The sequence below is a fragment of the Thamnophis sirtalis genome, unplaced genomic scaffold, assembly GCF_051295495.1.
Source record: "Thamnophis sirtalis isolate CommonGarterSnake01/CBP01778 unplaced genomic scaffold, rThaSir2_p1.2 scaffold_2, whole genome shotgun sequence".
Lineage (NCBI taxonomy): Eukaryota > Metazoa > Chordata > Lepidosauria > Squamata > Natricidae > Thamnophis > Thamnophis sirtalis.
The window spans coordinates 122243693-122257552 of record NW_028261382.1 but is presented as its reverse complement, the minus strand read 5'-3'; the positions used below and the strand labels follow the sequence as shown (position 1 = coordinate 122257552).

General features: G+C 33.9%; 1 protein-coding gene across 8 annotated transcripts in view; it reads left to right on the top strand.

Moving 5' to 3' along the window:
* RIMS2 (regulating synaptic membrane exocytosis 2) overlaps positions 1-13860 on the top strand; it is a 293405-nt gene that overhangs the window by 238258 nt on the left and 41287 nt on the right. For 7 of the 8 annotated variants that reach the window (XM_087706787.1, XM_087706790.1, XM_087706791.1 and 4 more), the window contains one exon: positions 11985-12157. In XM_087706787.1, coding sequence (XP_087562913.1) covers positions 11985-12157 — 173 coding nt within the window. Of the gene's footprint in view, positions 1-11984; positions 12158-13376; positions 13512-13860 lie in introns of those variants that run through there. The other variant, XM_087706794.1, reaches the window with a different exon arrangement.

Sequence of the window (13860 nt, the reverse complement as noted above, 5' to 3'; positions counted from 1 at the left end):
ACAGAGATGAGCACCGCCCCCTAGTATCAGGAACGACTAGCACGCATGTACGAGTAGAACCTTTAGCTTTACCTATAGTATTGTAAACATATTTCATATAGCTTACAATTCTCTGCTGCTTTTTTACATTATCATATTTTAAAAAAAACTATGACCATAAATGAAAGATTTTATACCGGCAGTTTTCTTGTTTGACAATTAATGATAAGATACTGATATAAATTTATCTAAATTTCAGACCTGAAAACCCCATGTGCAGTTGGGAAAAAAGTATTGTTTGTTTTACTAGGTTTTTACAATATTTTGGAAACTTTCAGGGCTCAGGTTTGAAGAAATGTGAGACAAAGATTTTTTTTTCTGTTATAGACTATATTTTTTGTGAAAAGAAATTTGTTTATGCCAATGTGATACATAGATATAAAAAAACAACTGCCAGAAGTTAATAACAACAAAAATGTCTTGGCATATACACAATGTGGTATACAGAGCTTGCACATGTTTTGTCAATTTTGTCAAGGGATTCATTATTTAGATAAACCTTAAAAATATATTTTAAGGTGTATGTATGTGTGTGTGTGTGTGTGTGTGTGTGTGTGTGTGTGTGTGTGTATGTATGTATGTATGTATATATATATATATATATATATATATATATATATATATATATATATATATACATACATACATACACACACACACACACACACACACACACACACACACACACACACACACACACACACATAACCAACCAATTTTGTTGTATTTAAGTACAATGACAATAAAGATCATACATATGTTTAATATTATTTGTTTCCAGCTGCATTGGGTGGTACTTCCAGCAAAGACAAGTTACCATGGAAGTAAAATTTATTTTATGCTTCTATTAAAGAAGGATCAGTCACTTCTGGCAGCAATTTTTGAATGTCTTGAAAAGTGAGGAGAAACTGTTTAGTTATTTAATATGTCACTTAATTATATTGTACGGTCTGAATAGAAATGTTTATGGGATCTTCTGTTTCAAGTGTTAAAATAAATTAATTGGTGTTGGTTCCACATTATGGTGAAATAGATATGTAACAGTGTAATTGCTTGATTGGCCTCAAGCAGCAAAATGTCTTGAGCCAGTCTAAGTTCTAATTTTTGGAACTGTAGAATAATTTAAAATTTGGGTAGGGTTGTTGAGAAGAATGATGTACTGCACTAGGTTATATAACATAATGAATCTCAAGAATGGTCTTATTTGGAGCACTTTTTAGAAATATGTAAAGAAAATCTGATCAATCAAATTAAGCTTACAAAGACTGTTTATTTTTATACAGGTAGTTCTGTATAAAGGACAACTTTATTGAGTGCAAACTTGCTATTGCTAAGCAAGACAATTGTTAAGTGAATTTTCCCCATTTTATAACCCCTTTCTTGCAACAGTTGTTAAGTGAATTGTTGCAGTTGTTAAATTAGTAACATAGTTGTTATGTGAATCCAGCAGTACCAACTTTTACTTCAACACTAATACTATATATTCAATTTAGAATCTTGACAGTTATGGGAGATCATCAATTGTTTGTAGATTTTTAATCTGAATATATCACCACTAACCTCCACCATCTATAATATCCTCCTTTTATATTCAAATTTTTGTTCATACAAAAGACTTGATTAAAGTACAAGATCACTGGATAATAAAGTTAGACCCAAAGAATCTAAATTTAATAGCAATTTTATTTAAGCAAATTAGAATTTTAAACTTCCAGCCTTCATTAGTATGATCCGAGTTAATCCATTGAATTGTAAATGTATATGATTAGTAATAGGAACAGGTGTTATTCCTGTCAAATGAATAGCTCTACCTTTAGGATACGTTAATTCACATACGTAATAGCTAGCTACATTTCGACTCCCTGTAGAAAGCCTGGAACCATTCTACATTTATACTTGCTTTCTTAGGTAATTTACTGGTTAATTCACTTGTTTTAATCACTAAAAAACAGCTGTCAAAAATCATGTCTTCAGCCTTCCTAGCACTATTTTTAAATAAATGTTAAAATGTTGAAGTAACTTCTGATCAATAACAATATAGCAACACTTTCATCCAACAGCTGGGCCTATAGGGTGAAAGGATAGAAGTTCCTCTCACCAAACCCATGAAGTCTATACCTCCTGATCCTGTCTTCTGCTTTATTCTAGCTAGGTATCTTAATCCTATTCTATGTGTGAGATAGAAGTCTGCTGGAATTTATATCACCCATGTGGCAGAGGAAAATTGAGAAAAAACTTGAATATTTTCTGTAACACAACTTTCTAACCCCTTAGCATAAACATATATAATAACAGATGTAAACCTTACTTTCCTCTTCAAGTGATGCATCAATCTTGCACGAGATAAACAAAATTAAACTTTATTATAAAATATCAAAAGATGAACTATATAAGATGCTCTATTTTAGAAAATGCATGCAGTGTTGATGGAAGATCACATGATGGGGCTGTTCCACTTGAATTTATAATTTGGGAGGTACTGAAGGTATTTTCCAAATTTTCTAGAAACTTCCAAAAACTTAATAAAGAAAAAAAAAGTAAATCTTCCATTCAATTTTTCCATATCACCATCTTTTTCTATGAGTTTACAAATAGAGACAATTTGGCATGGGAAATTTTTTTGAATAATAATAATATTCCATTCCATAAGTATCTAACTAACATAAAGCAATTATTTCCAGAGATACCCGAGTTTTAGTGTTTTTACAGGAAAATTCAATAAAAGGTGCTGTGTATGTATATTTCAAACTTAATTGAAAAATTAATACTAATTATTGCTTTCTAGTATTTAATACTTGACAATAGGTAAGCATGAGGATATAGCTCCAGTATCAGAAAAACAAATGCTCCTTATTAATTATTCACACTCTTCTGTAACTAACATCCTACCTCATTCTCAACCACTTTTATTTAAATATCCACATTAACTGGTTCAATGGTAGTATCTTGAAAAGGGGGCACACCACTGACTTTTAAGTCTGGCACTATTGCCCCCAAAGAAATTTGCAATCATTTAAACCCATTCCCTTCTTTCTTGACTGTAGGTCAAACCAATCCGGAAGGTGAAAGATCATGCCCGCAAATGACAATGCTCCTCTCATAGGGTTAGGGTTAGGTTAGGGATAAGTCGTCACTTCCTCAGAATTTACAGTTTTAAAGGAATCCCAAATGCCATCCTTGTCATTTTAGATTCTAGAAAACATTTCACTTATTTTCAGATGAAAGCAGAGTATCATGAATCACATAGCAATCACAAGAGAACCTAGACTTATATACTGCTTCACAGTGCTTTACAGCCCTCTCCAAGCAGTTTACAGTCAGCATATTGCCCCCAACAATTGGGTCCTCATTTTGCTGACCTTAGAAGGGTGGAAAACTGAGCCAACCATGAACCAGTGAAAATCGAACTGCCAAACTGCCAGCAGTCAGCAGAATTAGCCTGCAGTACTACATTCTAACCACTGTGCCATCATGGCTATTCTCATGTCCTTTACTTCCAATCTGTACATTCATACAAAAGAAAAGTGGAGATTGAATGCTTAAGATAAAAAGAACCATACTAGAGACCAGGGGTCCCCAATTCCCAGTCGGTGGACCGGCAATAGACCACGTAGGCCAGAAACCAGGCAGTGCAAAGAAACAAAGCCCCATCTACACATGATACATGCACATGAAACCCTTCTGCTCCACAGAAAAACTTCTCTTCACAGAACTGGTCCCTGGTGCCCAAAAGGTTGGGGGCCACTGCTATAGACATCTTTTGATTGATTCATATGAATGATAAACTATCAAGAATGAATTGTTTTAAAAAAATACCTGCAGATTCTCCCCCCCCCGCCCCCAGCATTTAACATGTAATACACAAAGTTTGATAAATGTTTCTTTGTGATGTTTGACTAATTGACAAATAAATACCAGTACGTCTAGGTCCATCTCGGAGGGTAGACTGAAAACCTAGTCAACGATTATAGATAGCAAGCTTTATTATGCTTTGTTCTGTGTTAATATCAAAAGGCAAAAGCAACTTAGGTTAAATACAACTACAACATCTAACTGATCTCCCTAGTAGCTAAAATCATATATCCGGGGACAACCCAATCTATCCTGTTTAAGATTTTGTTGGATGACATCCTATTCTAAAAAGTTCTCAATATTAGGTTGCTCTGTCAAAATAATTTGAAATCTTTCATCCTAGATTTGTGAATCTCTTTTGATATTTTGCAGGTACATGGTAGATCAGCCCAACCTATTGAATGCCAACTATTGATTGTATTTACTTACATTTAGCTAAGATGCCTCTTCCTGCAAAATTTTTACAATTTACTCAGATTAACTGGGCAGGTCTATCTCCAGGGTGGGGCTGACTTTTTCTGTCGTGGCCATGAGGTACTACAATTGCTATTTGCACTTTAAAGAATGCTTTAAAAAAATACCTTTTCTAGTTGACCTGTAACAATATTTCATTGTGTATTTTTTTTAAATAAATGTTTTAAAAATCTTGGGTGGCAATTGATAATTTAATGCTACTATGGGATTTGTTGTTTAATATGCTTCACTTTTATATACCACCCAAAAATTTTATAATCAGTTTAAAAGGCAAATAATCTCCTTTTTTCCCCTCTTAAAATAGCTGCTGAAAGAAACTAAGTATTAAAATATACATGCAATGTTAAATCATTAAAACACACCACTGCAATTAATTATGAAATAGAAGGAGAAATAAGGAACAGAAGTTCATGATCCATAATTGAACTTAAGTGACAATATAATCCAATGCTGGTTTAAAAGAGAATTTTCAATTTCCGATGGAATATAGGTGAAGAAGCAGCTGACCTTACATGATGTTCTCTCAGGCATAGTCATGTTGTTGAGGTATATACAAGGGTTTTAAAGACTTGGTTGATAGAGTAATAGCCCTCTAAGTATCTTGTCCTGTATATATCTTTAGCAGTAATGCTCTGCAATTTGAATTGTACTTGTAGGTGAACTAGTAACCCCAGCAGTAGATAAAATAAAGATGCCATGTGATACCTGAATTGAAAATTTTGAATTGTTTTTAATCCAGTTTGAAATAAAATACATTATAGTAATTACATTAAGTCATTACTAATATATGCAGGATTGTGATCTTGTCAGATTCTACCAAGATGGAAAGCAATGATCTACCTCAAAGTAATGCAAAATCATTTTTATTTATTTATTTATGCAAATTAAAAGCTTTAATTAATAGCTGATCATTTAATAATAATCTCCCAAGTAATTCTTGTTTTAAAGGCAAATTTAATTAGAACGGCCTTTTTTCTATATAGTAATAGACTCTTTGTACAAAGGATTTCGATTTTGTCTGGCTTCACCTTTACTACTTTATTCACATCAAATTTCTTTGGACCAGTTACTAATCTTATTGGAATGGATCATTAGGAAGACACACAGACCTTCACAATTACTTTTGAGGGATCAGTCTTTTCCCCACCACTAGTATCAGTGACAGTAGCATCTATTACATGGTTATTTAACTTCCCTATGGATGGGCTACTCTAAGCTGTCTTGCTTTATACGATATCTCTTCCTCAGCTCAGTAAACTTTTTAATGTTATCTAGGAAGAAGGAAAGCAGGTTTCATTTTTCCAACAATCATCTGTCACAACATCTTCATGCGTGTGCTGTTGTGCTTCTGTATTTGTTTTTTCTTCTATCATACAGTATATCCCAATGGCTAGAAAAACATGGAAGGAGTCTTGTGTGTGCATTGAAAATAGTGATAGATTCCCCTGAAATTTTAGCCTAGCTAAATATATTTTTTAAATGCGATCCCCCTCCCCCACAAGCATATGGCATCATAAATTATCTGCTAAACAATTAGTTTAGGCAATTTTCCTATTTATTAAATTATCAGTTTATTAGTTTAGACTTCACTAAAGTATCCTTTTTCCATAAAGAGTTTCTCTTCAATTCTGTAAGTACTGTATTTTTCAAAGTACAATACAATACAATACAATACAATACAATACAATACAATACAATACCAGAGTTGGACGGGACCTTGGAGGTCTTATAGTACACCCCCCTGCCTAGGCAGGAAGCCCTATATCGTTTCAGACAAATGGCTATCCAACATCTTAAAGACTTCCAGTGTTGGGGCATTCACAACTTCTGGAGGCAAGCTGTTCCACTGATTAATTGTCCTAACTGTCAGGAAATATCTAAGTTGCTTTTCTCCTTGATTAGTTTCCACCCATTGCTTCTTGTCCTACCCTCAGGTACCTTGGAGAATAGTTTGACTCCCTCTTCTTTGTGACAACCCCTGAGATATTGGAACACTGCTATCATGTCTCCCCTAGTCCTTCTTTCTATTAAACTAGACATACCCAGTTCCTGCAACCGTTCTTCATATGTTTTAGTCTCCAGTCCCCTAATCATCTTTGTTGCTCTTCTCTGCACTCTTTCTAGAGTCTCCACAACTTTTCTACATCGTGGTGACCAAAACTGAATGCAGTATTCCTGGTGTGGCCTTACCAAGGCATTATAAAGTGGTATTAACACTTCACGTGATCTTGATTCTTTCAATCTGTTTATGCGTCCTAGAACTGTGTTGGCTTTTTTGGTAGCTGCGGCACACTGCTGACTCATATTTAAGTGGTTGTCCACTAGGACTCCAAGATCCCTTTCACAGTTGCTACTGTTGAGCAAGGTACCACCTATACTGTACCTGTGCATTTTGTTTTTCTTGCCTAATTGTAGAACCTTACTCTTTTCACCATCAAATTTTATTTTATTAGATAGTGCCCAATGTTCAAGTTTATCAAGATCCTCCTTTAGCTTATTTTCCCCCCCCAAAAAAGAGGGAGATGTTTTTTTCTTGTTCCCCCCCCCAGCCCCCAGAAGCATTTTGCAGGCCTCTCAAACTCTCTGCAGGCCCCGTTTTTCACAAAAAATGAGACGTGCAGAGGGTTTGGGAGGCCTGCAGAGTTCAAAAACTTTTTTAAAAAATTTACTTCTTCAAAATCTTGGTGCATCTTATATTTTGGTGCATCTTATACTCCAAAAAATACGGTAATTAAAAATGTAGGTGCAATGAGATATATTGTGAAGCCATCTTGTACAAGTGATAAAAGAAGTCTTCTAAAATGAAAAACACCAGATTTGAGGTAAGAAGTTGAAGGGAAAAATGTTACCTGAGGCAAAAGAATATAATAGAATAACAGAGTTGGAAGGTATCTTGGAGATCTTCTAGTCCAACCCCTGCTTAGACAGGAAACCCTACACCACTTCAGACAAATGGTTATCCAACATCTTCTTAAAAACTTCCAGTGTTGGAACAGAAAGAAAGACTTTCAAATGTTGATCAAAAGTATTTTTGGTATAACATCAGTTCTAAACGTTCTTGGGGTAAATAAACAGGAAAAGTTACCATAAGAATGGAAGACCAAGCACAATATAGCCCCCCAAACAAAATGAATAATGGCAACAAAAAAAGCAAAATAATATTTCTTGGGACATCCACAAAATAAAGAGAAAGGAAATTGAAATATTATTCTATTATCAATAAATACACATATTTGCTGGCTATCATTCAACATGCTAAGCAATATTAATATTAGAATAAGTATTAGAATACTCTGCGTTTTAGTGGCATATAAAAATAAAAGGTTCTCAAGATAAAAGGTTCTATGACATAAATGATTCAGAAAAAAGTTGTTTGTTATCCCAAATTGTTCCAAAGTAACCATCTGTGAAAAAAGGAAGCTGTGATTCAAAAATTGTTTACAATTATGTATATTTTCTGACCAAAAAGGCAAAATGTTACTAGTAGACTATTCCTTGTCACGTTTTGTGAATTTTCATTCAGAATTCATTGAGAAACTTAATTCTGCAGGATAAGCCCAAAGGTCCTTTTTCCAAAAGGCAATTGGACTTTCTTTTTCCTTGAAGACGTTTTGCTTCTCCTCCAAGAAGCTACTTCAGTTCTGATTGAACGGTGGAGGATGGAAGGATTTACGTATATTCCTTTTGGTCATCTGGTCATTAGGACTCTTTTTTGAGAGCTGTTGAGGCCACTTGGAGGTTTATCTGTACCTTCAAGAGTCACCCAAAGACTGCAAATGGGTGTGGAATCTTCTTGGAACTGCTGAAAAGACTATGTTGTAAACAGAAGTTAGGTGGTGTTGTATCCCCTCCCACTGTTGAGAGAGGGCTGTTCAATCATAATGTAGATGGCCTCTTTGACCCAAATTTACCCATATGCCAATATATAGTTTCTGTTTATATAATTCTGTCCCATACCCCTTTCAAAGAGTGTTGATTCACTTCAATATAGTTGCCAATATTTCCTGATTTTTATTGTCTTCAAACACTAATACCGTGTTTCTTCGAAAATAAGACAGGGTCTTATTTTCTTTTGACCTCCAAAATAAGCACTTGGCCTTATTTTGGGGCTACCTCATGGTTGCAGTTGTGTAGCAATATTTTCAGGGGAGGGACAACAATTGAACCCTAAATTTCCATTGCTAAGCAAGACAGTTGTTAAGTGATTTTTTATCCCATTTTACAACCTTTCTTGCCACAGTTGTTAAGTGAATCACTGAACTTGTTAAGTTGGTAACATGGTTGTTAAATGAATCTGGCTTCCCCATTGACTTTGCTTGCTATACGTCACAAAAGGTAATTGCATAACCCTGGGACACTATAACCATCATAAATACAGGCCAAGCATCCAAATTTTAATCAGGTGATGGTGGGGATGCTGCAATAGTCATAAGTGTGAAAAATGATCATAATTTTTCAGTGCTGCTGTAACTTCAAATAGCCACTAAACAAATGGTTATAAGGACTAACTGTATTTTACTAAATGTCTGTAATAATGATAGGACTCCCAGATGTGGTTTTAACAGCTTTAATTCAGGTTTAAGAAAACATGAAATAATATATACAGATAAAGCATGAATTGTTTTTAGCAAAAAGCAAGAAATGCTTCAAGTATGTTTGTTATTAAAAATACATTTTTTTAAAAAATATCTCTTTAGTTAGAACAAATTTAACTGGTAATTTCTGTCTTCGGAACATTAAATAATACATTTCTCTTTCAGAGGTATATATGATATAATGTACACATTCAGAAGAAATATGGAAAACTACAAACAACAAATTTTAATGATTACTGAATATGTAGTAACTAAGTTTAAGAAGCTTAAACTAAAGTTTCTTGAAGATAATGGACTAAAATTAATGGATTAGAAATAATACTGATTCCTGTTGGGTCTATTACAATTATTACTACAGTCAGCTCTATTATATCATGGTGTTCTCTTTTATAATATAAGTTTGGACCAGTCCAATAAATGCAAACTCAATGAAAACTGATTAGAAGGATATATGGCTTATAATTTGGCATACGAGATTTATAGCAGATGATAAAATAAATGTCAGTATTGATAGTGTTTACTGAGCTGAACATACATGTTTTGAATTCAGACTATTGAAAGTAATGTATATCTGCAGATTTCAGGAAAAATGTTAAAGAGCTTAGAAATTAAATTGCTATAAGAATATTTAAAGAAACCAGATAAGCATCTTTCCTTCATATTGTTTTAAAAAATGCATATTTCCTAATGTATAGAAACTGGTCTAACATTTCTTGAAATTTTGAAAAACTGTCTTGTTTGGTCAAAATCCTGTTGAGTGCAAACAAGTGGAAGTTGTATTATAAAATTTTAAACTGTCACAAAAATGGGGAATTTTTAAAATAAATGCAATATCTCATAGTTTTATTGTGTCTTGTACTATAAATGCTTTGGAGTAGAAAGTAATCTAAATCTAGATCTTAAATTCATATATCTAAATATACCTTCATTCTAGTCAGCTTTTAGGATGGGAAAGGTTGGTCTAGAACTTTTAGTAATAGAATAAAAAATTATCCCATTAATCATTTGTTATTCTCTGAAATTTTTATTTCATTTCTAAAGTGAATTCTTCTCCAATTTCTTATAACAATTTGTTACTTTTTAGAATATATATTTTATATCTGTACATAGTAACTATTTAGTTTATACTTTTATATTATATATAATTTTGAGTTTAAATTCTCCCTGCCACGCAGAATGTATGCAGAAAGTATACATTAAAATACATTTAAATATAATATATACAATATAATGCTGTATATATAATTTAATTTTTTAAGAAATTAAAAAATAATTTCCTATTTTTTAATTCTTTCAAATGTTTTATTAGCATTACTAAATTAGAGGTTGTGAAAATATTTAACATTGCCTTTCTTTCTAAAATTCATGCTTTTTCTTTACTGCTATGGATTTATTTATCTATCTATCTATCTATCTATCTATCTATCTATCTATCTATCTATGTCACTTTCTCTCTACACAAGACTTAGTATGGTTCTAAATTCTAAATTATAAAATTATAAAAACAATATTATCAGAATCAAGAAGAGTTGATATTGATTAAAATCAATATCAGGCTTTTTGTATATTTTAATATCTGGCATAAATGCCTGTAAACATGGAAATTGGTAATATGGCCCATATGCCAGCCATGAATCTTTGTTATCTAATTGAATTTCTCATTTTAAAGTTATCCCAAAATGTTGTTGCAACATGTTTCACAAATTAACTTCGGGAAAGGAATTAGCAGGTTATTATCGTCATTGGTTGCTCTTCCGTTGTTACCAAAACAGTTTCTCTGACATTCCTACAGTTTTCTGGATTTCATAAGTCTCTCTCAATACATTTCCTGGCAAGAAACTCAAATGTTTCAAACTATCAGCAGAACGATTTATCTGCTGTTCAGTTTAGTTCTTTCTTTGTAAATTCTCCAGCCATCTGGTACTGCCATATTGTAATGTGTTTGGGGAAAAGGTAATCACCAATCCTAATATAATGAATCCAATTCTATGGAATAATAAAGTATATATTATTTAAGATATAGAGCTTGAATGCAAATGCCTATTTACTGTGATAAGTTGCTGTAAAGAATATAATCTTTTATGGGCACATTTGTTTAACTGTGGTTTATAGAATAAATTAAATTTGATTGGTTGCATACAAAACAAGATATAAACCATCCAGCTTACAAAGACCTTTATGTTAAAGTTGACAACTATTTAATCAAGGGGTGGGATTCAAAAATTTCAGCAATGGGTTTTCTGCCAGGTTGCTGGATGGGCGTGACCATGGTGGGCATGGCCTAGTTGGCCTCCTGCACCATGGTGGGAGGGTATTTTTGCCTTCCCCAGGCTCTTTAGGCTTTCCTCGAACCTCTGGGAGGGTGAAAACTGCTTTTCCCAGGCTCCAGAGGCCCTGCGAAAGTCAGAAATGCCATAACATTAGGTATGGGTTCTTCCGAAACTGGGCAAACCCATAGCAGCCCTCCCCTGATTTAATCTATATTTTGTGTAAAGTTGTCATAGCTAAAACAAAGAACAAAAACTCTGGCAACATTTTTGAGATAGTTCGTAATATCCCTGTTACAACTAAATATGAATTTCCCTGATTGTTATCTCTCACTGTTGGGTGATGACAATGATAACCCAAAACACTGTCTCAGTTTTTATGAAATGTATGAAAAAATTTGCAACAAGAATTTTATATTGGTACAGACATTGGTTCATATTTTGCAGGCCTTCATACACTTCCTTTAAAATAGCCTTTAAAAAAAAAATATTTATGTAATGTTATTTTAGTGTTGATTGCATTTTTATACCACACAAACTACTTTGAGCATATTAAAGAAAAAATTATTTGAGATTTTTCAAGTAAATTTTCAAGCTATTGGGTAATATTGAGATTTAATAATAATAATAATAATAACAACAACAACAACAACAACAATAACCCTCTGTAGACAAATAAAAAGCCTGGATATGAATTATTAAAAGAACAAGATCCCTTTAAGGCTACCTTGAACATCATAGTTCATTTGTATTACAGTATCGTCCTGGGCGGGACCCTCAACGGGGCTCTGATAATGTGTCCAACAAGTCTTCGGACAGTGATGTCAGTGATGTATCAGCAGTCTCAAGAACCAGCAGTGCATCCCGTTTTAGCAGCACTAGTTACATGTCTGTGCAATCAGAACGGCCAAGAGGAAACAAGAAAATTAGGTAAGAAACTACAAATCTGCTTTAATTTTATTTTCCATGAATTGAGCTGGATCCCAGTACATATCTCTTCCAGTACACTTTCTGAAATTTCAGTGTAGCCGTCTGTATTCGTTTATGTTCTTTGAAAGTAGGTTACTTACTTTCAAAACAAACTGTTTACTAAAACTCCACACTATAGGACAATTTAAAATAAATGTTCTGGATTATAATAGCAAGTCATGTATGGATCTTAATGACTACATTTCATAAATATACGTCATGGTAATGTAAACCTCATTAGGATGTTCCTAAAATAGGCCTCTTCTAAAAATCCCTCCCGCCCCTCAGTACTGCTTTAATTCTGACTGTAGGAGAGCCAAATTGTCTTCCATGTGAAGAGCTCATGATGCATTCATTATGTGTACAGCTGTATGTACCTTCAGATTCCTCCAGCAGACAATATAATATTTAATGTTGGTAGTGGTCATGGATTTCACAAAGCCATAGAGCAGTATTACAGATGTGTATTTGTGCACAACACATTCAGAAAGATTCATAAATATTTTTGTCCTGAATCTTAAAAAATATCTACCGTGTTTCCCCAAAAATAAGACAGTGTCTTATTTTCTTTTGGCCCCCTGAAATAAGCACTTGGCCTTATTTTGGGGTAGGTCTTATTATTTTTGAGGTGCAGGAGGCGGCGAGTGTGATCACCTCATGGCTGTTGCTGTGTTGCAATATTTTCAGGACGGGCTTATTTTCAGGGCAGGGCTTATCTTAGTGCATGTGCTCAAAAGCACGATTGGGCTTATTATCCAGGGAGGTCTTATTTTCAGGGAAACAGGTTATATAGATATTTTGTCACTTATGTTATTGTACAGACTTCTTGACATTTCTGATCTTTAAAATAATAAGAGTCTATCTTAATTAGTTCCTAGAATTGGGTGCATGTTTTTTCTCCCTCATCATTGCCATTTAGTATTTATTTTGTGTCTGTCCTCTCCCACCCACAGTTCAGTAAAGGTTTCGATTCTGTCTTGCTTTCCTAACTGGGTTCTGTCTTCTTTTTCATTTGCTTGCATGCTTCCTCAATTTTTGTTACCCTCGGAAGATCACATGAGGAAAGAAATGAGGGAGGGGAGGAAGGGGATGGGGAAGTATTCCTTGAGAAAGAAGAGGAGAATCAGGAACTGGAGGAAAAGTTGGATGAACAAGATGATGAAAAGGGGGAAGGGGAGGAGGTGACAAAGAACTGTGATGAGGAAGAAAAAGAAGCAGAAGAGGATGAAGGGGCTCAAGAGGAGATAACTGAGGAAGGAACAGAAACAAGCAATAAAGAGGATTTGCAAAGGAGATACTCACAGGATGATCTCAGGTAAAATTAGATCTCCATTTATTAGAGAGTTCTGTCATATGCAGTAGCATCTTTGTGTTTCCTTTTTGAACCCATCATTACATTTTAGCTTGCTATTTTAATAGTCAACCAATGTTCTATTTTGTTAAATTATTTTACAAAATAAATAACAAATTACAGAAATGTTGCCCATTTTGTATAGTAGTGGTTCTCAACCTTTTCTTCACTACTGATCTCCTTTAAATACCTTTTGTGGCCATGGTTCATGGCCACGGACCCCCAACACCTAATTCAGGATTTAAATCATAGCATTTATTCAAGCCTTCGTAGAGCCCCTGTGATGACATCATGCCCCCCCACCCGAGGTCAG